The 23,238-nt window shown below is 24.8% G+C and overlaps 7 protein-coding genes across 7 annotated transcripts; 3 read left to right on the top strand and 4 right to left on the bottom strand.

Annotated features, from left to right (window-relative positions):
• Positions 1 to 1,812: 1,812 nt before the first annotated feature.
• On the top strand, positions 1,813 to 5,612 carry Phum_PHUM505210 (uncharacterized protein; the record flags this gene model as incomplete). Its single annotated transcript, XM_002430909.1, has 13 exons — positions 1,813 to 1,823; positions 2,018 to 2,349; positions 2,426 to 2,657; positions 2,741 to 2,914; positions 3,006 to 3,201; positions 3,276 to 3,414; positions 3,492 to 3,691; positions 3,842 to 4,166; positions 4,244 to 4,350; positions 4,427 to 4,678; positions 4,764 to 4,970; positions 5,065 to 5,310; positions 5,424 to 5,612. The coding sequence occupies 13 exons, from the start codon at positions 1,813 to 1,815 to the stop codon at positions 5,610 to 5,612; spliced, it is 2,610 nt and encodes an 869-aa protein (XP_002430954.1).
• A 1,788-nt stretch (positions 5,613 to 7,400) lies between these two features.
• On the bottom strand, positions 7,401 to 9,196 carry Phum_PHUM505200 (uncharacterized protein; the record flags this gene model as incomplete). The annotated part of the gene is made up of 4 exons (XM_002430908.1): positions 7,401 to 7,502; positions 8,198 to 8,259; positions 8,446 to 8,584; positions 9,188 to 9,196. The coding sequence occupies 4 exons, from the start codon at positions 9,194 to 9,196 to the stop codon at positions 7,401 to 7,403; spliced, it is 312 nt and encodes a 103-aa protein (XP_002430953.1).
• A 338-nt stretch (positions 9,197 to 9,534) lies between these two features.
• Positions 9,535 to 11,299, top strand: Phum_PHUM505190 (Tryptophanyl-tRNA synthetase, putative; the record flags this gene model as incomplete). The annotated part of the gene is made up of 8 exons (XM_002430907.1): positions 9,535 to 9,624; positions 9,692 to 9,853; positions 9,939 to 10,037; positions 10,117 to 10,280; positions 10,367 to 10,485; positions 10,620 to 10,770; positions 10,857 to 11,147; positions 11,284 to 11,299. 8 exons carry the CDS (start codon positions 9,535 to 9,537, stop codon positions 11,297 to 11,299), a joined length of 1,092 nt encoding a protein of 363 aa, XP_002430952.1.
• A 241-nt stretch (positions 11,300 to 11,540) lies between these two features.
• On the bottom strand, positions 11,541 to 13,086 carry Phum_PHUM505180 (zinc binding dehydrogenase, putative; the record flags this gene model as incomplete). Its single annotated transcript, XM_002430906.1, has 5 exons — positions 11,541 to 11,654; positions 11,731 to 12,019; positions 12,155 to 12,462; positions 12,604 to 12,830; positions 12,942 to 13,086. 5 exons carry the CDS (start codon positions 13,084 to 13,086, stop codon positions 11,541 to 11,543), a joined length of 1,083 nt encoding a protein of 360 aa, XP_002430951.1.
• Positions 13,087 to 13,360: 274 nt separating this feature from the next.
• On the bottom strand, positions 13,361 to 15,707 carry Phum_PHUM505170 (uncharacterized protein; the record flags this gene model as incomplete). Its single annotated transcript, XM_002430905.1, has 8 exons — positions 13,361 to 13,427; positions 13,449 to 13,504; positions 13,711 to 13,854; positions 14,037 to 14,272; positions 14,675 to 14,894; positions 14,916 to 15,053; positions 15,129 to 15,302; positions 15,378 to 15,707. The coding sequence occupies 8 exons, from the start codon at positions 15,705 to 15,707 to the stop codon at positions 13,361 to 13,363; spliced, it is 1,365 nt and encodes a 454-aa protein (XP_002430950.1).
• A 437-nt stretch (positions 15,708 to 16,144) lies between these two features.
• Positions 16,145 to 21,175, bottom strand: Phum_PHUM505160 (gem-associated protein, putative; the record flags this gene model as incomplete). The annotated part of the gene is made up of 12 exons (XM_002430904.1): positions 16,145 to 16,150; positions 16,252 to 16,896; positions 17,238 to 17,448; positions 17,561 to 17,966; positions 18,151 to 18,426; positions 18,506 to 18,817; positions 18,889 to 19,104; positions 19,190 to 19,450; positions 19,529 to 19,754; positions 19,830 to 20,687; positions 20,773 to 20,911; positions 21,006 to 21,175. 12 exons carry the CDS (start codon positions 21,173 to 21,175, stop codon positions 16,145 to 16,147), a joined length of 3,726 nt encoding a protein of 1,241 aa, XP_002430949.1.
• Positions 21,176 to 21,877: 702 nt separating this feature from the next.
• Phum_PHUM505150 (uncharacterized protein) lies at positions 21,878 to 22,585 on the top strand (the record flags this gene model as incomplete). Its single annotated transcript, XM_002430903.1, has 2 exons — positions 21,878 to 22,154; positions 22,188 to 22,585. The coding sequence occupies 2 exons, from the start codon at positions 21,878 to 21,880 to the stop codon at positions 22,583 to 22,585; spliced, it is 675 nt and encodes a 224-aa protein (XP_002430948.1).
• Positions 22,586 to 23,238: the final 653 nt, after the last annotated feature.

Genomic DNA, 23,238 nt, shown 5'->3' with positions numbered 1-23,238 from the left:
TAATATTTTAATAATAATAATAATAATAATAATAATAATAATAATAATAAATTGAAACGGAAAAATCTTTTTCTTTTGATAAAATAATTCGTTAATAAAAATTAAATTAAAAAAATTTTTTTTTTTTTGTTTTCTATTAGAAATATAAATAAATCATATAGAAAAATTTAGTAAATTTTGTTTTTTTTTTTTTTTTTTTTTTACATAGAAATTATCGTAGAAAAAAACGATTAGTCGCCATTTTCTTTTTTTTTTTATAAATAATTTACCCTTATCGATTATCGATTATTTTAACATAATTAATTATCATCATCATTAACTTGATTTAATAACGTAGGTAGATTATTTTTACTTTTTTAATTTTTATACGTGTCGGTAACAGACGTTTAGTAAAATTTAAACTTTTATAATAATTAAAATTATTTTATTATTATTATTAAAATTTCATACCTGGAAGGTATGAATTCGATGAGGATTAAAACCTTTTTAAAAAAATTTTCCCTTTAAATTTCGCCTTAAAAATACTGTTTAGGCAACACGCTAAACAGGGGGTTAAAAATTTTTTTTTTCCTTTTTAAAAAAAAAATAAATTTCAATGGATTTAAGTAATTTTTTCTTTTTTTTAATAATTAAATTAGTCAAAAGCAAAGAATCCCTCATGATAAATAATAATAATAATAATAATAAATTTATATAAAATATATAAACATATTTTCCTTTTTAAATTTTATATCATGTGTATTAATTTAATCAATGATTCGGTTGAATTTTTTTTTATAAAAAAAACTTTGAGTTTCTTGTTTTTTTGTTAAAAGAAAAAAAAAATTTATTCTTTACATTGTTTTAAAAGAAACTGAATGAAGATAAAAAGTTTTTTTTTTGTAAAAGAAAAAAACTTTTTTTTTTTTTATTTTTATTTTAGAAAAAGATAATTTGAAGGTTTGACACCTGGAACATATTAAAAATAAAATCCTCACTTAAACAATTTTTTGTTAAATCCATTTTGATTTTGAAATAAAATGTGAAAAAAAGTATGAAAAAAAAACTTTTTAAGATTATTATTATTATTATTATTATTATTATTGGATATATATAAATATTTATTTGAGTGAAAAATTAAATTATGAAATTTCAAAACAAAAATAGTTTTTTCCCCATTCCTTATTATTAATAATTTTTAAAAAAACTATTTGCTTACCTTTTTCTTTTTGCAGTAGATTATCATTAAAGTATTTCTTTGATATTTTTGTTTACAACTAAATTAATTTATTTTAAAAGCATCCACCATGAGTACAACAGAGTTCCATAAAGTTTTTCCAGTCAAATTTCCTCCTGAAAAAAAAGAAAAAAAATTTGACCTTGAAATTTTGAAATTAATATAGAAAATTAATAAATTTCCATTATCAATTTTAATTAATTACATGTAATAAACCCCTCGTAGGGAAAATGGGGAAAATTAATATTTTTCGGTAAAATAATCAATTTTTAATTTTAATATTAAATGTCGTTAGGAAAATAATTTATTCTGAAATGAATGCAAAAATTCAAATTCTATTTAATCGTTACGATGGCACACGCCCAAGGGGAATTTATACGTTTTTGTGTTTATCGATTTATCCGTTAGAGAACGCTTTCAAAAAAAAAAAAAAACAATTTAAAAAAATTTCCCTGCACCTCTCGTGCAGACCTGAAGTTTAACGTCTATTCTTGAATGCCAAAAAAACCGTTAAATTTTAGAATCTAAGCTGAGAGTTGTTTGTTTGTATTGATTATATATACGATTTTGAACGTGCATGTATTTGAAAAAACGAAATGAAACCATCGTAAGTATTAATTTATCGTATTTTTTTCCCGTAATTCTAATTTTTTAAACGATAATTATTGTAATATTGAGTGAAAGTTTACGGTTATATGTCAAACGCCTGTGTTGTTTACTATTTGTTTTTATGGTAATGTATTTTTTTGGTAAATAGATTGAAAATATAAATTATTTAAACGATTTTATTGTTATTTTTAGAAGAAGTAAACAATTGAAAAAAACTCCTGGCAAAAGTCGTTCTGGATCATTCAAAGATGAACCGGTTGAAGTGTATTGCAGAATTAAACCAATTCCAAATACCTTAGAAAGCTGCTTGAAATTAATTTCTTCAAAAACAGTCCAATTATTTGCTCCTGAAGGTTTTTCAGGTTACAGAAATGGGTTAAATGGCAAAGAAATTCAGTATACATTCAAACAAGTTTTCGATGATAGTTATTCGCAGAAAGAAATTTTTGATACAGTAGCTTTTCCTTTAGTACATCAACTAGTTAATGGAAAAAATGGTTTATTGTTTACCTATGGAGTGACTGGTATTTTATTAAATTATTAATATGAAAAATGTTAAACTGACCAACATTTTTTCACACATTTAAAATTATTTTTAAGGAAGTGGAAAGACTTATACCATGAATGGTGAACATCATGATGGGGGTATTATGCCTAGGTGTATTGATGTAATTTTTAACTCGATATCTCACTACCAGGCTAAAAAATTTGTTTTTAAACCTGACAAAATGAATGGCTTCGAAATACAAGATGAATCCGAGGCACTTTTGTGTTGTCAAAATGAGTTAGGTTATTTAACACCCGGTCCAAAAAATCCTAAAACGCCTAAAAGGTAAATTAAATTTTCAAATTCTTATTTTTATCACTACCACAGTTATTATTATTGATGAATAAATTATTTTTGTCTCATTTTAGGAAAGATTGTTATGGAGATGGAGATGCTCTTCAAAACCGAACCCCAGATGATAATAAAGTCGAAAGTTTAGATGAAGAAAATATGTATGCAGTATTTGTAACATATATAGAAATTTACAATAATAATGTTCATGATTTATTAGATGATTCTGTCGAGGATCTCATAACAAAAAAGTAAGAAACGTTTTGCACTTAACATTTTTTTATATATTTTTATTTCTTTTGTAATTTTCGGTGGAAAAATTAATTAAATATAATGTTGCAGACTGCAAAATAAAGTTATAAGGGAAGATGGCAATAGAAATATGTATGTTCATGGTGTAACTGAAATCGAGGTTAAGAGTCCTGATGAAGCATTCGAAGTATTTTACAAGGGTCAGAGAAGGAAGAGAATGGCTCATACTAATTTAAACGAGGAATCGAGTAGAAGTCATTCTATTTTTACTATTCGCTTAGTACAGGTTAGTTTTTGATGAATATTCTATTCAAATCAGTTGTTGAATAAATTTAAAAGAAAAAATTTTTTTTTCATTAGGCACCAACCGAAGCTCTTGAGGAGCAGGGATCAGTTTTGAAAAAATATTTAGTAGTAAGTCAATTATCTCTTGTAGATTTAGCAGGAAGTGAAAGAACTAATAGAACAAAAAATACAGGGCAAAGGTTAAGAGAAGCAGGTAAAGTATGGGGTATGAGATTTTCGCATGTAGTGAGACACTAAGTGAAATATTTATCACATGCAATTATATTTTAGGTAATATAAATAACTCACTGATGTGTTTGAGAACATGTTTGGAAATATTAAGAGAAAACCAACAAAATGGTAGTAATAAAATTGTGCCATACAGAGACTCAAAATTAACTCATTTATTTAAGAATTATTTTGATGGTGATGGACAAGTTCGAATGATAGTTTGTGTAAATCCCAAAGTTGAAGATTATGATGAAACAATTGTGAGTTAATTACTTTTTTTAAACTCGAGATCAACTTTAAATTTTGGCCATTATTATTATTTCCCCTCCCCCCCCCCAAAAAAAAAAACAACCAGATATTTTTTGAAATAAACAAAAAAAATAAAATTTTTTGACTTACCTTATTTTTAGCACGTTTTAAAATTTGCTGAAATGACTCAAGAAGTTCAGGTACCTCGATTGGTTACTCCGAGACAGGACTTTTGCGTGACGCCTGGAAGACGTAGATATAACCAATACATGAAGAAAACTCTGGAAGAAATAAATTCTAATACTGAAGTTAGAGAATTGAATTTTAACGAACCTATAACGGTTAATGCTGTGCCTGTTGTAACTTCACCATTTCCTTCTTTGTTTTTGTTAAATTACGATGATGAAATGACTTTGGAAAACTTAAAAGTATACCTGCAGCAAAGATTAGCTAAAAGGAATGAACCTCTTGAAAAATTAAACGAGTGTAAGAATGTTTTGGAATTTATTTTAAGGTTTTTCCTCGCGAAAAACATTATTGATTCGTGATTTTTTTTTTTTTAGTATATCAAAAACTCAGACAAGAACTTGTAAAGAGAGAGGGTGAATTTTTAATAATGAAACAAGAAATTGTCGGCGTTAAAGGAACTCTAGAACAAGAAAGGAAAAAGGTTATTTAACACATTCGTGAGGATTTAAATTGTTTTTTTTAACAATTCATTAATTTTTTTTTTTTTTTTTTAACAGTCGGCAAATTTAGAAAGTCAATTGGGATACTGTCAAAACGAGCGATTGGAATTATTGAAAAAAGTTGAAGAGAAAGAGCAGATAAACAGAGAACTGCAACAGAAAACGGAAGATTTGAACATGCTCATAAGTCAAAAAATTTTAGACAAAGAAAAAGTTAAAGAAAAATGTGTGAGCAAAATAGCTGCGGCCAAAGAGAAATTGGCCAGAGAAATGAAATTGAAATTGAACAAAGAAAGGGACGAATATCAGGTGGGATTTTTATATATTTACACGAAAATAGTTTTCCCGAAGAAAACTTTCGGATGGATAATAATGAGGAAAAAAATTATTTCAGACGAAAATGAAAGATCAACAAGAAAAATTTAGAATGATTCGGGAATTTTTAGACGAAGCCACTCCCAAGCTGACTTCTCGTAATTACGGACTAAGAGGACCCGAAAACACTCCCGTGACTCCGCGTTCTGCTGTCAACACTCACGGAACCTTTTACATGCCACCGAATTTAACGGAAACTCCTACTCACGGCCACACATTTAAAAGAGTATAAAAATCGATTCCACGACGCTGCTGCTGCTGCTGCTGCAAGAAAGGTTTATTATATTACATTCCGATTAAACCTTTTCCTTCTTTTGTAGGGCATCGCTGTGAGTAATCCTCGACATAGAAGATCTCGTTCGGCTGGTTGCGGTGATGTTTGGTTGGATCACAAACCACCAACAGCCGTTGAATTGAACACGGTTTTTCAGCCGAGCATGAAAAGAAGAAAATCTGTTACCAAACTCACAGACGTGAAAGACATCGTCAATTCCAAGACGTCTAAATATTGTCTAACGACTCAAGAGCAAGATACAGATGGCGAACTCGAAACTAAATTATACAAAGTAAAAATTTATATTTTTTTTTTTTTTTTTATCCCCTTTCGACGCCATGACGATGACGATGATGATGATCATGAAAAAAAAAAAAAAAAATTTAATTATTATTTATTTGTCAGGGTGATGTTATTCCGACAACCGGCGGTGGAGCACAAGTTATACTCAACGACGTTGAACTTTTAAAACAATTGTCTCCGACATCGGAATTAACGTCTAGAAAAAGAAGTTTCATCGAAGAGAGTAATGGCGTTACGGAATCAAGATGTGCCATTTCCATCGAAGGCCACAGCAAGAGAACTAAAACTTAAATATATATAAATAAATATATATTTGTTATTTTAATAATATTATTATTATTATTATTTTTAAACGAGTTTTAATTTTTTTTTTTCTACGAGTTTTTTTTTTAAATATATTTTTCCCCTAATTTAAGAAAAAATATTTAACCTAATTTTATAAGTTTTTAATAATTTGTATTGTTTTTAATATTTAATAGGTTGTAAGATTTTTAATTTGTATTATTTTTTTTTTTATTGCAATAATAAAATAATGTCATATTATCAAAAAAAAAAAAAACAAAAAATTGACATTAATTATTAATTTTTATTTAAAGGAAAATCCCTTCCCCCTCCCCCAAAAAAAAAAAAAAAATGTTTTTAAATATAAAATGAAAAAATTTAAATTTAAATTTATTATTTTGTTTATATTAAAAATTCCAACAATTATTGTTAAACGCACGCACTCACGCACGCAGACACGCGTACACGCACACCCGCACTAAGGATTTAGAAAAACGTTTGATTTAATAATATTTTAAATTGAGTAATAATGATAATAATGATAATAATAATAATAATAATAATAATAATAATAATAATAAAGAAAAAAAATTAAAATACATTTCGATTTAATTTATATTTATATATATATATATAATGCTAATACCATTAAAAATACGAAGAAAATTTTTTTTTTTTTAAATATCTAACGCGAATAATAATAATAATAATAATAAACGGGGGACCGTGAAAATTATTTAATTACAAAATAAAAAATTTATTATCGTAAATATTATTATTATTATTATTATTTATCGATCCGTTAATAAATCTTAAAATTAAATTGAAATTTTTTTTTAAATATTCGTAAAAAGAAAAATTGTGAAGAGTTTTTCTAACATTATTTTGGTGGGAAAAAAAGCAAAAAAATAAAAAATAAAAACATTTTTTCATTATTATTATTATTATTATTATTACCGTTTTAAAAAAATCATTATTATCATTTTTTTCTTTTTTTTTATAATTAATTTTTCTTCCTAATTAAACAAATATATTATAAAAAAATTAATTTTAATTAATATAAAAAAAATTATAAAAAACTTAAAATTTTAATTTTTTTTAAATTAAATCGTTATCATTATCATTATCAATATTATTATTATTTTCTTATTATTATTTATTTAAAAAAAAATAAAGAAAAAATTTTTTTAATTAAAATATTTTATTATGTATATATATATATATATATTATTTACTGATTAAAACAATTATTATTAGTAAGTTTCAATCTTGATACGCAGATACATAGATACATACATACATATATGTATGCATATGCATATAAATTATAGATCTATTTATTAATTATTATTAATTAGTTATTAATTAATTATTGATTAAATTATAACCTAATTAAAATAAAATAAAAAAAAAAAAAAGAAATATAAATATAAATAATCAATTTTTACAATATCAAACTTTTTTCTTTCATTCTTTAATGTACATTATTAACTTTATCATTTTTTTTATCTTATCACCATTTTTAATTAAGGGAGAAGATGATGATGATGATGATGATGATAATAATAATAATAATATATGTTTTACATTCATTACAATTTTAAATTCGATGAAGAAGAAGAAGAATAATTAGAAGCATTCGAGGAATTGATAATATTTTTTCTTTTAATGATAAAAAAAAAAAGAATTTTGGCAAATTTTTTTTTTTTTGTTTTCCTGTTTTTTCTTTTTCTTTTTTTTTTTATTGTTTTCATTTTTTTTGTTTATAATTTTTTTTTTTTTGTAAAATATTACCTACTAATTATTGCCACCGGACGAGCTGTCTAATCTGGCACGTTTTCTGACTCCATTTTCTTCGTTTGTTTCCACATTGCTAAGATCACGTTTTTTGAGCGCTTGCTGAAATTTATTATTTTTAATTTTTTTTTTTTTTTTTCAACTTTTACTATTATAGATTTGAATATCTTGCTTCAAATAAGTTTTTATAATTGTAACTTAATGTAAAATTTATTAAAAGAATGACAATTAAAAAGTTTTTAAATGTTTAATTAAAAGAAATCGAAGAAAAGAAGAGAAAACAACCATAAAGAAGAAAAAATCATTAAAAAACAAAAAATTTTAAAACGATACAAAAAAAAAAATCAATAATAGATAATATATATTATTATTATTATTAAAATAAATAATTATTGTAGATAAAATAATTGAAATTCATTAAATTATAATAAATTTTTAATTTTCTATTAATAATATTTAATTTATGATTTTATTACAAGAATTAAAATACTTTCGACAAGTTTTTAAAATTTAATTTATATATATATTATTTTAACGAATACTCTAATGTAATTAATAAATTTTAATTTATGTACTGTTGTTTTGTCTAATAATAATTCTTATTTAGTTTAAAAAGTAATTAAATATTTAATTAATTAATTAATTTTTTAACGATTGAGTAAAAAAAATAAATATTTAAAATTAATTTTTCATTTTATTTAATTGTTAAAAAAAAAAATTGTAACAAAAATATTTATGTATATATTTATTTATTATTGATTTTTTATTTAATTATAAGAAATAATATGCAAACTTACTTTTTTCTCCCACTGTTGATGAAGATACCTCAAAAGAATATTTGTTTTTTCAGTTACAATCACTGTAAAATATACAAACGAAAAAATTGATATATATTATCATAAATAACTAATAATTTAATTGTTATAAATAAATTAAATTAAATAAATAAAATTTTAAATTAATAAAATAAATAAATTAATTAAATAAATAAATTTTTTTTTGTTTCGAATTCATTTATCGAGAGAAAAAAAAAACGAAATCTTACCTTGTTCCGATGGAAAGTTTTTTGTAGGTAAATAAATAGAAGGCCTCTTTGTGCTTATTTTACTACCATTATCATTGTGGTATCTTGTGAAATTATTTTCATTATATGAGGGAAGGCCTTTTAAAAATTCAGCCCCAGACTAAAAAAAAAAAAATAAAATATCAATATTAATACAATATTAATTTAAAGTCTCGGAAAGTATTAATATGAGTTTTGTTAATTTTCAAAAGTAATGACACACATGACAATAATTAAATTTAAAATAATCTTTAATATTTTTTCAAACATAAGTCAACCAATAAAAAAAAAAAAATGTGAGTTATAATATAATTAGAATTTTATAACATTTAAAAAAAAAAAAAAAAAAAAACCTTGAATTAAAATTAATAATGTGTCATAATGTAATAAAACTTGTATTAATTTTAATAATGTGTAATTTCAACTAAGACCTTTTTATAAATTTGTCTCTTTTTATACGTTAATATAATTTATAAAATGTTAAATTTTAATTTTTTTTTTTCTAAATAAAAATAAATAAATTATAAAAAGCCATTTGAAAAAAACTAAGACAAAAATATACAAGATACGCCCAAGATAATTTAAAAAAGAACAAAAAATTTTGAAAAATTTTATAAAATATTGTCTCTACTAAGACAATATTTTTTTTGTTATTTACATAAATACAATTAGTCAGAAAAAAAAACAATAAAAAATAAATTTGAAAGAGATTTTAATTTAAAACTATTACCATTGTAATGTAACAAAAAAAAGATACTATGAATAAATGTGAATATATATTAATTTTTTTTTTTTCAAGTCAAAAAATGTCACTGTTTTATACTAGTACAATTTGTAAACAATTATCTATTTACACGATTATTTTTATTTTTTTTAAATCCGTTACTACCATAAACAGATGAGATTTTTTTTTAATTTCAATGTAAAATTATTATTTTAATAATTGTATGTCAATGATGCATGAAAATAAAATAAAAAAAATTCTCGATATTTTTAAGTTATAAGGTTAACGTTATTTTATTACCACTCTCTTAATTTACACTTGGGAAAAAAATCATCAATAGTTACACCATGTACTTCAGTTGTAATTTAAAAAAATTTACAAAAATTTCTATTAAAAACTGTGATAAAATATTAAATAAAAGTCATTATCGAACCAAAGTACGTAATTAAAGTTTCCTTTTTTTTTAAATAAATAGAATAAAATAAAGACATTTTGAAATTACAGGGAAAATGGCCAAGGCAAATTTTATCAGCGATTCAACCGACAGGTAAAATTCATTTAGGAAATTATTTGGGTGCTATTAAAAAATGGGTTGAATTGCAAAATTCTGAAGAGAAATCAGTGATCTTTGCAGTTGCAGACTTGCACTCTATCACTTTGCCTCAAGTATGAATTAAAAAAAAAATAATATTACCTAATGATTGGTTTCTGATAACGTAAACCATACCTTGAAGTTTATTTTCTTTCTCAGGATCCGGTTGAACTTCATAATAATATACTTTCCACAGCTGCAACAATTTTAGCATGTGGTATTGATCCTAAAAAAAGTATTTTTTTCCAACAATCAACAGTTAGTATGATTAAATAAATATTTTAAAAAAAAAAAAAATTTCTTAAAATTACATTAGTGATAGTAATAATTTTAATAGGTACCACAACATGCTCAATTATGTTGGATTCTTGGTACTCTTAATACAATGTCTAAATTAGCACAAGTACCTCAATTCAAAGAGAAATCTCAATCACTTAAAGATATTCCAATTGGGTTATTTTTATATCCAATTTTACAAGCTGCCGATGTCATGTTATACAAGTATGAAATTTTCCATCTAAAAAGTTGTAATTTATCATTTTAAAAAAAATTTCAATTAATTCCATTATATTTGTTTTTGATTATAGAGCAACTCATATACCTGTTGGAAAAGATCAAATTCCTCACATAGATTTAATAAATCACCTGACAAAATTATTTAATAATCGTTATGGTGAAATGTTTCCAGTAGTCGATGCCTTAGTAGGTAGGAATACATAAAACAACATTTTAAAAACTAAAAATTACTACAAGTAAACAATATTAGTAACTCATAAAATTCATTTATCTGTTGTATTGAATTTGATTTTTTGTAATTAAAATCTTTAAAAACCATTTTAGATGAAAAAACCTGTAAAATTAGAAGTTTACAAAATGTCGATAAAAAAATGTCAAAAAGCGATAAAAGTCAAAAATCATGTATAAATTTATTAGATACTCCTGATGAAATTTTATTTAAATGCAAAAAAGCTGTATCTGATTTTCAATCTCAGTAAGTAAAAATTTTCAATTATTTTGCTTTTGAAAATAATAATAAATAAAACACAATCTATTTTTTTTTTTTTTTTTGAAATTTAGGTTGACATATGAGCCAGAAAAGCGACCTGGAGTAGCAAATTTAATAAATATTCATTCTAGCATAATGGAAAAAACACCTGAAGACATAGTGAATGAAAATTCCACTCTTGATGTAGGACAATACAAATTAATTCTAGCAGAAACAATAATAGAACATTTAAAGCCTATAAAAAGAAAAATTGATGAGTATTTGAATGCTCCTGAATATTTAAAAGCATTATTGGATGATGGTTCGATGAAAGCTCAAGAAATAGCAGAAAATACGTTAAAAGAAGTTAACAGTAAAATTGGGTTCACTTTGACTAATTTTAAAAACAAAAGCGCTACAGTAGAATCAGTCATTTAAATTATACATGAAAAAAAAAAAAAATTTTTGAAAATATAATAATTATTACTTATTAAAAACACTCAAATTATTTTCTTTAAGATTTTTAAATTCCTAAACATAAAACATGTTTAACTTATAACAACAACTTTATCGTTATAACTTAAACTCATCATTGATAATCGGGAACCAATTACTTTTGACTTTTTTTTTTTTTTTTTAAATTAAAAATAAAGCAAAATTTTTTCATGTTGTAGTTTTTCTTAGTAAAAAAAAAACATCTTAATTATATATTAAATACTTAAATAAATTAGTGCTAAACTTTTGTGTATGTAAAAGAAAACCTCATCCAATAAAATTCACTTCTTAGTAAAGTCTACAACCACTTTTCCTCTCAAGTGACCATTTTGCACATGTTTGTAAGCTTCTGGTAAATCGGAAAAATTGTATGTTTTTTGAATGTTTGGTTTAATCTGAAATTAAAAAATTGTTACATTTTAATATTTATTCCTTAGTATTTTATATGTGATGTTCATTGATTAAAATTACTTTTCCATTATTAACATCTTCAGTAATTTCTAATAAAGCTGTTTCGAGGGGAATGAAAAATCCCCATCTTACTGATGATGTTTTAGGTAAAACTCCAGTATTAAAATTAACTAATATCAAATCAGCCGCATTTTTCATCATTCCACCAATCATTCCATATTCATCAATATTTTGAAGCATTGGTGACTTTAAAGTAATGTATTTTGAAAATTTGTAATCTTTTAAGCATTTGACATAAAATGCAGCATTGTTTTGTCCAATACCAGCACAGTCTAAAATAATGTCATACCTAAAAAAAAACAATAAGTGACTAAGGAATAATTTTTTTTTCAAAACTTTACTTTAACAACATTATTAATGTAATCTGAAAATTCTTAACTTGAGATCCAGATATTATAATGAAAATAAATAATTTTTTACTTACTTATGCTTTTGAATTTTTTCAAAAGAATCTTTTTCTTTATAATTAATTATTTCGTTTGCTCCCAATGATTCAACCAAAGGGATAGCATCTTCGCTACAAGTAGCTACTACATAACCTCCCCAAGATGAAACCATTTGTACTGCAACAGTTCCAACTCCTCCAGATGCTCCTAATATTAAAACGTTTTTTCCAGCGATTGGAAATAAAGCTGAACCACCAGTTATTTTTAAAGCTGACCAAGCTGTAACAGCTGAATAAGGTATGGATGCAGCTTCTGTTGCAGAAATGTTATTAGGTTTTTTCTTAATCTGCTCGAACAATACAAAGTTTTTTAAAAATTTTTTAAAATTTAATATGGCCTAGTTTAAAAAATATTTAAATAAAAATAAAATTCAAAGTATAAAACTAGTAAATAGTTTTTAAAAAAAATTATTATTATTTTAACTTACACAATTTTTTGATACTAAAACTTGTTCAGCATGACAGCCTTGCTCTTGAACTGGAACTACTCCCCAAACTTCATCACCGATTGAAAATTCATCTTTAACATCATGACCTTTTTGAATAACAATCCCTGAAAAATCTCTACCCAATGTCAGTGGAAATTCTAAAGTTTCTTCTAGGCTACAACTTTTAGCCTGCCTCATGAAATTGAGCAAAACAGAACCGTAACCAGCTAAAAAAAATAAATTTTACCAAAAATAAATTTTAAAATTAAAATTTGTTAGCTTCAAGGTAATTATAAAAATATTTTCTTTAAAAAATAAGAAACTTATATCGTACACACACATCATAGCCACATCAATGGGATTCACTGATGCCGCTGATACCTGTACAATAACATCATTCGGATTTCTAATAACAGGTATTCTAGAATTTGTTAATTGTAATTCTTCAAGACCTCCGTAAGAATGAACTTGCCACGATTTCATTCTTCCATAATTATTTTTTTCTTTAGCGTTTGCAATTGTTGAAAAATTAAATTTCATATATAAACTTTTTTTTTTTAATCGACAAAAAATGTTAAAAGACATTGTAACAGCAATACACAGTATCTCGATAGCAAAATATAGTTTTATACGTGAATAAAAAAATTTTTAAACATTATTGAAAATGTACCATATTATAAAATATATAATTATTAAAATAAAATTATAAATCAGTGCTTAAAATAAATTAAACAAAAGTTTTTTTCCAAGTAAAAAATTAACGTATATAAATGTAAACAGCACATTCTTGACTATTGCAATATATGAGCATAACTTTATTTACTCTATGAAAAATTTCAAATAACTTATTTGAAATCCTTTCCAAGTTAAAATTTAAATAATTTAACAATTTAAAAAAGTACTTTTAAGGATAAAAAAAACTTAAATAAATTTAATCAAAAAGAATTAAATGACTTTTTAAAAAAAAAAAATTTTCAGTTTAATACTTATTACAGTCAGTAAATTACTTTTGATTAAAAAAGAAATCAAAAATAATCATTTGTGTAAAAAGTTATAATTATTGTAAACTTTATAAAAACAAATTATAAATTAATATATTTTTATAACGTCATTTATTTCCTCACTTTTCCATTCACCCATTTTTTGTACGTTAAAAGGACTATCAACCCAACTCCATTTAGGAACAGGTACAAACCAATCTGGACCATAATTGGCTTTTATGTATTCTTCAGTCTTACAAGGAATTCTCACCTTCAAATCTAAAAATTCAGTCCAACAAAGTGTGAATTTAGGAAATGTATACCTGAAAGTAAAAAATTTTTATTGTAGATAAAGAAACAAATACAAGAACGAAAATAAAATAAAATTTTGAATAAATAAAAATATTACTTGTATTTGTAAGCCCCTAAAGTAGTGGTATTTTTTTTAAATACTTCATGTCCTCCATTCCAATAATATTGACCATCATCGTAGAAAAAGAAAATATCTAATTTAATTTCATTGAGAATGAAAGACAATTCAAAACCTTCATCTAATCGACCAAATCGATGTTTTAGTTTCATATGAGCAGCTTCAAAGCTTGGAATCAAATCCTCTTGATAATCTTTAATGAATACTCCAATATCAACATCACCAGCATAAGGAATTACATCACATTGCCTAAAATAACCTAAAATTTCCAAAAATAATTTAATTTTTTTCATTTTTCTTTTTAATAACACACCATTAAAACTTAAAACAAATGCAAAATATTAATTAGCAGTTTAAAAAAAGTGATACAGTAATTAACGATTAAGTCAATTTTAACTAATGCTGCTACTTGAATAATTATAAAGACAAAAAAATTTCTTTAACTTATTGACAATCATATTGTGGTGGTTGTAAATAAAAAAATAAAAAAAATTAAAGAACTTTTCTAATGCATAAAAAATAATTTTTAGTGAAACACAATGCATTCATGTTAATCGTGACGACATAAATTTGAAGTGACGTTTTATTACTTTGATCGATTACTATGCAAACACTAAAATCATGCATGGAGCACCTTTTACTATTGGGTCACTTTTCTTACCCAACAATGTTCCACTGCTTATCCAAAAAGGAATTTGTAAATTATCAAGTACAGTTTTTGCTGTTGATAAAATTTTACGAACTTTATGAGTAAATCTTATGGCTCTCGGAGTTGTATCTTTGCCATAAGTACGAAAAAATTTGTCTGCTAATTCATAATTGCATTCTATAAAATAAGTTGATTCTTTTAAAAACAAAGGTATATTTTTGGGTACATTCACCTTAATATGATCAATATAAACAGATTTAAATTGAAATTTATCCAATGCTCCTTCTTTACCCAAAACAAGATCATTTTTAACCTTGGTTATTCCAAGATTAAAAAGTTTCGAATTATACTGAGGATCTTGATAAAATGAGCCATGCCACCAGAAATCACCCTGAAGTGAAAATTTTTATCGGAAAAATCTTTTCGTTTATTTCATTATTAAATTAAATTATTAAAAATATTCAACCTCTCTTTCGTGAAGAAGAACAATTTCAACAATGACAGATCCTTCATTTTTTTGAAGAATAAATCCCAATGGCAAATTAGCATGATGTAAAGAAAATTTTTTTGGCACTGAACTGATTATATTTTCTACCCAAAAACCAACTTCCCATGCTCTTAAAATAGGAAGCAAAATATGCTCCTAAAAAAAAATAATAATTATTATTATTTATCAATTCACTAAAACATTTTAGTGATATATTTTCAAACTTACTTCCACAGATGCATTAGTTGGACATAATAAAGCAAAAGTTACAGGTTTATTTTTTTGAACGTGGCAAAAAAAGCAATCATCTTCTCGAGTGCTGCTGTTATATGAGTTAAGATCTAAATAAAATTTAAGCATTCGTTTATCAATGAGAAAAAGTCTTTCTCCTAAAATTGGAGCTTTGTCAAATAGACTTTTTAAATAAGAAGGCGTTTCACTATTTTGTACAGAGTTAAAAAATTCACTACTTATAGAACGTAAAATAAATATTTCAAAAATAAAACACCAAATAATAGAACATCCAAAAAGCAAAAATACAAGATCTCTTCTCCTCATTTTACTCATCAATATTTTATTTATTAAAATTTTTTTTTTTTCAACTTTTTAATCTTGACCGTTTCATGTTGGAGTCTATATTACACTTATATCAAATTACTCTTATAAACTTACTTTCTAGTTACACGTTTGGCGGGCTTTTTGACAGTTAAAATAACAACAAAAATTAGTTGTTAAATTTGAAATTAGACTTAAAACCCTTTTGAGAGGAAGTACATTTTTTTTTCCGTTAAATAATTTATATGCAAAAAATAAATAAATTTTTTCTAGTTTTTTATTCACAAATTTTATTTAATTCTAACCATTTATTTTCTAAATTTTTCAAAAAAATTTGAGCTGTATTGAAATCAGGCACTGCTTTACATATTTTTTTCAACATAAAAAACACGGGTATGGGATTAGGACAACTTATTTTTGTATTTTCAAAATTTTCTATTTCATTTCTTAAAGAATTTAATAAATCTTTATCTTTAAAAATTTCCTCTTCTAAATTTAATAAATTTTCAGAATCGTTATTTTTTAAATTATTATTATCGTTACGTACTTTTTCGCCGCTCGATTCCTTTCCCACATTCATTTCGTAAATATCACGATCGACTGATTCACTTTCTAACGTTTCACTATCAGGGCTGCCATTTTTTAATATTTCAGGGCTGCCATTGTTTATTATTATTGTTTCATTTATTCCGTTGTTGTTTTTTTTAACATTTTCCAATAAATCATTATTATTTTTGGCACTCGGCAATTTGTTTCTTATGTAAAGGTCTTGATTTTTCATCAAACGTTTTTCACATACTTCGATTTCGATTAAATTTTTAAAATATTTGTAACTATTTTCCGTTAAAAAGCTATCGGCCATTTTATCTAAAACGTTCATCCATTCCGTAACGTTGTCTTCGGTAACATTATTACTTAAATGTCTAACAATGGCGGCACCGAGAAATTCTTTCAAACTACTCAATTTTAATTTGTAACTGTCATCATCTAATAAACCAGAGCATTCTTCGCGAATAAAGTCGGAAAGACGTAACCATTTGCATAAATTAAATAATGCATCATCGGTCTCATTTTCCGAATTTTGAATGTAACGGTAACACGTGCTGAGTCCCCTGATAATGTGAGTTATTTTTTTATTTTTGTCCTTGCCGCAAATCGCCATTGATAATTCTTGTGTTAAAATAACGAACATCTGAAACCGTTAAAAAAGACTTACTTAAAAATCCATTTTCGAAATTTTCGAGATGATTTTTTTTTTTTTTTTAAATACGTACATCATTTTTATTCTTGTAAAATTCCTTCGATTGATAAAGTTGAGGTAAAGATGGAGGAAAAATTATTTCGGATGAATCGATCAAATTGTTTACGTGAACAAAAATGTCATTTTCTAAAATCAATTCTTTTTTATCGAGCAGCGAAATCGTTTCGTAAACGTGATACATTAAACTCAAATGCTAATTAAAAAAAGTAAACAATAATTATTAAAGAAAAAAAAAAAACTTTGTGGAAAACGAGCAAAATTGTTATTCTTACCTTAAGATCACTGTGATCACAACAAATTCTACGAGCCAAATCCAAATTTTTTATTTGTAAACATTTAATTAAACCTTTTGTCGCTTCCAAAAGTTCCAATTCGTGGCAGCCATATTTTTTTGCAGCCAAAGCAGCAAGACTCAAATATTCAGGTTTATTTTTTTTCCCAAAAATTTTTGCAACTTCTTCGTAATTATTCAGATATAAGTAACTGAAATAAAAATATATTAATAAAAAAAAAAAAAAAAATTATTTTCTTTTTTGTATAAAAAATTAAATTTTAATTTCAGTGAAATAAATATTTCAAGCTAAGTCTGATTTACCATTCGCACGCTCTTAAGTAGGATCCATTTTGAAATAACCACTGAGCATATTTTTCAACGATTTTAGACATTATTGGATCTGTGCTAGGTAAACGATTTTTTACGATGCACAAAGCTTCTAAAAATAATTTTTCCTCCACCAGTAAATCCACAGCTTCGTAAACTTTATGACAGGCGATCAAATACGTGGCTGCTTTGTGATAAAGTTTTTTTTCCCTTAAACTTTTCGAATAAGAAATGCAGGCTTCTTGCCATAAACGAGGTGAAACAGTTGGAACTATGGACATTAAAAAATCATTGAGTTGTCCGGTTTGAATCCTTTCTTCTATCACATCTTTAATATTTCCGGTCCAGAGTGAGAGTTCGTAGTACTCCGTCAAATTATTACTATTTCTTTGAGATTTTACTAAAAAATAACGTCGAAACAATTATTTAAATCATCAGTCGTCATATTATAAAATAAACAAATCAAATTATTAAAATATATTTACATTCTGAATCAATTACGTTCTTATAATCCTCGTTATCGCATAAAAAAGATAACGAAAATTGTGATGTTTCTTTTTCTTTTAAAATAGAATAACAATTACTAAATTCGTCGTTGGAATTGTCCTTCCAAGCTTTCGAAAACATTTTGACGTTTTTACTTATTTTTACTGTATTTTTTGTTTCGGCGATGGAAAAATTTAAATTTTCATTTTCCTCTTCTTTCATTATTACATCCACGACATCTTGAGAACAATCGCTAATATCTTTCATTTTAATATTTTTGTCTTTTTTTTTCTTTTTTGATTTTACAAGAGCTGAAGGCTCCGTTTTGGTTTGAATTGAAATTCTCCATACTTCCAAAATACTATTACGGTAACCTGCGTAAAATTTAATTGTCTAAATATTAAATGTTAAAAATAGTAAATATTCCCTCGTGTAAGACGAAAATTTTGTTACCGGTGAATACGATATCGGGATTTGTTGGACTCCACATTGAAAATAGAGGAATATTAACCGAGTTGTAATTCACAAGCGGAGTTTGCGTTAAAACATCCCAAATTTGAACGGAACAATCAACGCTACTCGATATTAGTCTACCACCTAAATGAGGACTCCAGGAAATATGTTGTATATGACCAAAATGTCCTTTTAATGATGCTATTCGCTCAACTCTAACGGCAGATCTTTCCTTTATGTAGTTAAATACTCGGATTTCATTTTCGTTGTCTGTAGAACCCGCGGCTAAATATGTGTGATATGGAGATATGCCTTGAATAAGACAGATAAAAAAAGATTAAAAATTTTAAAAAGTTGATTTTTATGAATAAAATAATGGTTACCCTTATCCACTGAGGTAGATATTGGATGCCATGCGATTGATTGAACTAATTTGTTATAGGCGAGTAAGGTATATACAACTTGAAAATCTGCAGGGTCTATAAAGTAAATATGGCCCTGTTTATCTCCGATGGTTAACACTGAATGATCAGGTTTCCAAGCTATATCAGTCTGTGCTTTACATGATACCGGCATCATTTTGCTTAAATTAAGTGCATCTGATAAATATATAAAAAGTGGTGAACAATTCTAATTCTATTTTTTTTTTGTTAAACTAATATAATAAAATAATAAATTACTTACCTGCGCCTGATTCTAAAGAGTTGTAAAGAAACACGGTGTCACCGCCAACACAGTAAAGATCAAAATCTTTATTTGAAGAATTGACTTCACTTCCCCATCGAGGGCCCCATGATAAATTATAAATCGGTTGAGTATTACTAGATTTGAAAACTATAGGCATTTTAACTGAATTTGTATCAATTAATCCGACTCTTCCGAGTGAAGTTCCATAAGCCAACAAACCATCTCTAGTTGGATGCCAAGATAAAGACATTACCCTGTCTAGATCGATAAAAATTATTATTATTATTTTTAATCAAAATTAATAAAAATTAGTTTATTTAAAACTAATTTTTTTACCTTTAATTTTCTGCCAAAATACTTGAATATCACCACAAGGTTGTAATAAATTCCACAGCCTTATTACACCATCTCCTGCAGCTATGGCAATTTTATTTATATCATGAGGAGAAACGACAGCAGCATAAACTGGACCATTCAAAGTATGAAAATTATAAACTATTTCTTTCAAAGAATTTTCTTTTTTAAAAGCTACAAGTTTACGATCCTGTCCAGCAGTCCATACCTAAATTTTATATGAGTAAAATATAATATGAAAATAAAAATCAATTGCAATCTTGAAATAAAAAGAGAAAATTACCAAAGAATTATTTTCTGAAGTTTTTACTTTCCACTTTACAATTTCAGAGTCATTATTTATAAAACTTAATTTTGTTATATGTTTTGCATTTGATTGGGTTTTAAATTTTATATCAGATTTAATTTCTAAATCTGTATGTAATATAATATTTACATCTTCAAAATTTTGAGCTCCAGCTATGGCAAATAATGCTTTCGAATGAAAGTGATGTTCGATTTTTAAAAATTGTAATAATGAATTATTGATTTTCGATTCAGAGGTTTGCGACTCTTTATTTACAAAAAGCCATATATCAAAAAACAATAGTTCACCAAAATTTGATGAAAAATACAGTGTGTAAGCATCATGCCAATAAACGACTAAAGAACTAAAATTATTTCCATAATTTAAATTACTATTTTTTTTCGATTTTAGACTTTTGGGAACTTGAAATTTAATTTCACTCTTTCCGTCACTTCCAGCCCTCCAAATGTAAATTTCTCTGTTTAAGCACCCGGATGCTAAAAGAAATTCTTCAAAAATATCTGTAGCTTTGAAAACATTATATGAAATTGGACACCAACTGAGAGATTGTATTTCTTTATCATGACCTCTTAATTTATAAATAATATCTCCTTTTCCAACCAAATTAATTATATAAATCAACCCAGATTTCAACCCCACAGCTACTATTTTTTCATTATGAGGACAACAAGCGAGTACTGTGGGAAATAACCTTTGAAATGAAAATTTTACTGTTGTATTTGATAGAACATCCCACACTACCAGTGAACAATTGTCTGCAGCAGAAACAACAATATTAGGATTAGCTAAACTCCAATCTAAGCAAATGATTTTCCCACAAGGCTCGTTGGGCTCCTAAATTAGAAATACATAAATTATAAAAATAACTTTGAATTGAAAAATATTTAAAAATATTATAAAATACTTTTAATATTATTACCCAATGTGATCTATTTCCTAAAGTGGCAGTTAATGTATCAATTTTCCACAATTTTGCATAACCATCTTCAGAGCAACTTACAATTGTATTACTCAAATTTGTGTGGCAATTTGATGGGGAAAATGCAATCGAAGTGACTCTAAAACAATTTAATAATAATAATGATAAAAATAAATAATATTACATTATTAAAAATTACTCTAATACTTTTACCATTTTTTTTTTTTTTTTACCTTTCTTCATGGGCACCTTTAATAATTAAGGTATCAAATGTTTTTTCTGGTTTAATTTTCAAAATTACTATATGATTTTTTGAACCGTAACAAATACATCCATCTTTCCTACAGGCAAGAATATTTGTTAAAAGCCAAGTTGGAGATGGAGGAAATGTAACTTCATCCATTAATGAATAATGTTCTGAATCCAATAATCCCGTAATTCACAAAAAATTACTAACCAATATTTTCGATTAACTAAAATTTTATTAATTAAACAAAACACTCTAATAAATGAACACAATTAAAAGAAATATTAAATTTTTTTCCGTTAACTGTTATTTCACAATTATGGCATTAGCCGCAAAATCTGTCGTCAAATACCTCATAAAGAACTAACTTAAGGTTTTATGAGTATTTGTCAATTTGTAAAAAGTAAAATAATTTTTTTTCTAAAAAGAAATATTTTAAATTGGAAATAATACTGTACAATATAATATAAATGAAAATTATAAAAAAAAAAAATTATAAAATATCGTAGATTTTATTGTAAATTACTGTTAAAACATGTCTCACAAAGTTTTACCTTAGAATAAAAACTCACAAAAATTTTTATATCTATGACTTCTTTAAAAAACGAAAAAGGCGGTAAAATAGATACAATCACAAAATAATGACCTGGATCCTTTAAGATCTGGCAAAATTTATTTATATTTATTTAAAAAACTAACAATTTTATTACATTTTTCTTTTTTTTAAATTTATTTAAATTAAAAATAATTATTTTACTAACAAATGTTTCTTCGTTTTAGTTTTCTAAATAAAAATATACTCTGAAATATTACGTCTGATAGTTTTTTTTTTTTTTTTTTTTTTTAAAAACAATTAAAATGAAAAAAGAAGAAATTTGTGATATAAAAATAGAAAGTGTTTCCGACAGCAATACAATAAAAAATAGCAATTATGAGATTGATAATAATCTTAATTTTGATACAAAAGTCTTATCAGAAGATAAACAATTAGGAAAAAATGATGTAGATTTTATTCAACCAAAAAAATATGAAAATTCTCAATTGACACCAAAGAAAAAAAGAAAATTAGAAGAAGAATCTGATTTTAAAACACCGGAAAAAAAAATTAACATTGCTAATAAAAACAGTGAAACAAGTTATAATTATTCTAATGATTATTTCAATAAAGATTGTGAGAAAACGGAAATTTCAGGAAACAATATTCAATTGTCACCATCTCGAGTTGAACAAAAGAACAATGATAGTGAAAAAAAAGACAAAACACCTCCTAAAAAATCTATTTTAGAGGGGAAAAAAGATGAAAATAAAAGTGATGGTTTTTTCAATGATGAAGGAATGATATCAGAAATTGAACAAGCTAGACTTTTAATGGCTGCAAATGAAAATTATTTTAAAAGTTTGGAAAAAACTCCCGTCAAACAGAAAACCTGTCAAAATTATCAAAGTCCACAAAATTCATTAAAAAACTCACCAAGAACACCTGGAACACCTGGAAGATATAAAAGAGCAGAATTAATTACCTTAGCTAGCCCTAAAGCAAAAAAACTTAAAACAGATTTTAATTAATCTAATAAGTAATAACTTTTATGTATCGAAATTTTTTTTTTTTTTATATTTTGTATAATTTTTTACTGCATGTTTTTTTTTTTTAAATCTCGATTTTAATTCAGAATAAATTTATATATATATTTATTTTTTAAAAAAAAAGAAAACCATCATTTTTTAATTTTTAAATATGATTATTTTCAAATAATTGTAAAATTATTGATATTTTATTTTTTAATGAAATTAATTAACAGTTTTTTAAAAACTTTTACTTCGATAAAAAATTTTTTTTAAAATGTTATCCCTGTATGAAATACTTTAATTTATTTATCAACAATAAATTATTATTTACCGATAAAAGAAAAAAATTTTTTCTAATATAAATACTGTTATTGCAGCAATTAATCCTAATCCTAAAACAGTCAAAGCTGGTTGAACATCTTTCATTGTAAAACTTAAAAAATTTGATAATTTTGATTTTTCTTTAATCGTGCAAAGTGGTTTCATGTTGAAAATTTTTTTTTTCTCTCTGTTAGCCAAACCTGTATGCAGTAACTTTAATATGCTAAAACAAAAGAAAACTCGCTTAATTAAACATAATCATTAATGATTTAGATTATTATGATTACTATTTTATTCATGCCTGATATTAATCTTTTCATATTTGTCAAAAT

This window comes from Pediculus humanus, genomic scaffold, assembly GCF_000006295.1.
Source record: "Pediculus humanus corporis 1103172108277 genomic scaffold, whole genome shotgun sequence".
Taxonomy (NCBI): domain Eukaryota; kingdom Metazoa; phylum Arthropoda; class Insecta; order Psocodea; family Pediculidae; genus Pediculus; species Pediculus humanus.
Note: the sequence above shows the minus strand (reverse complement) of the source record. Positions and strands in the feature narration are given on the sequence as shown.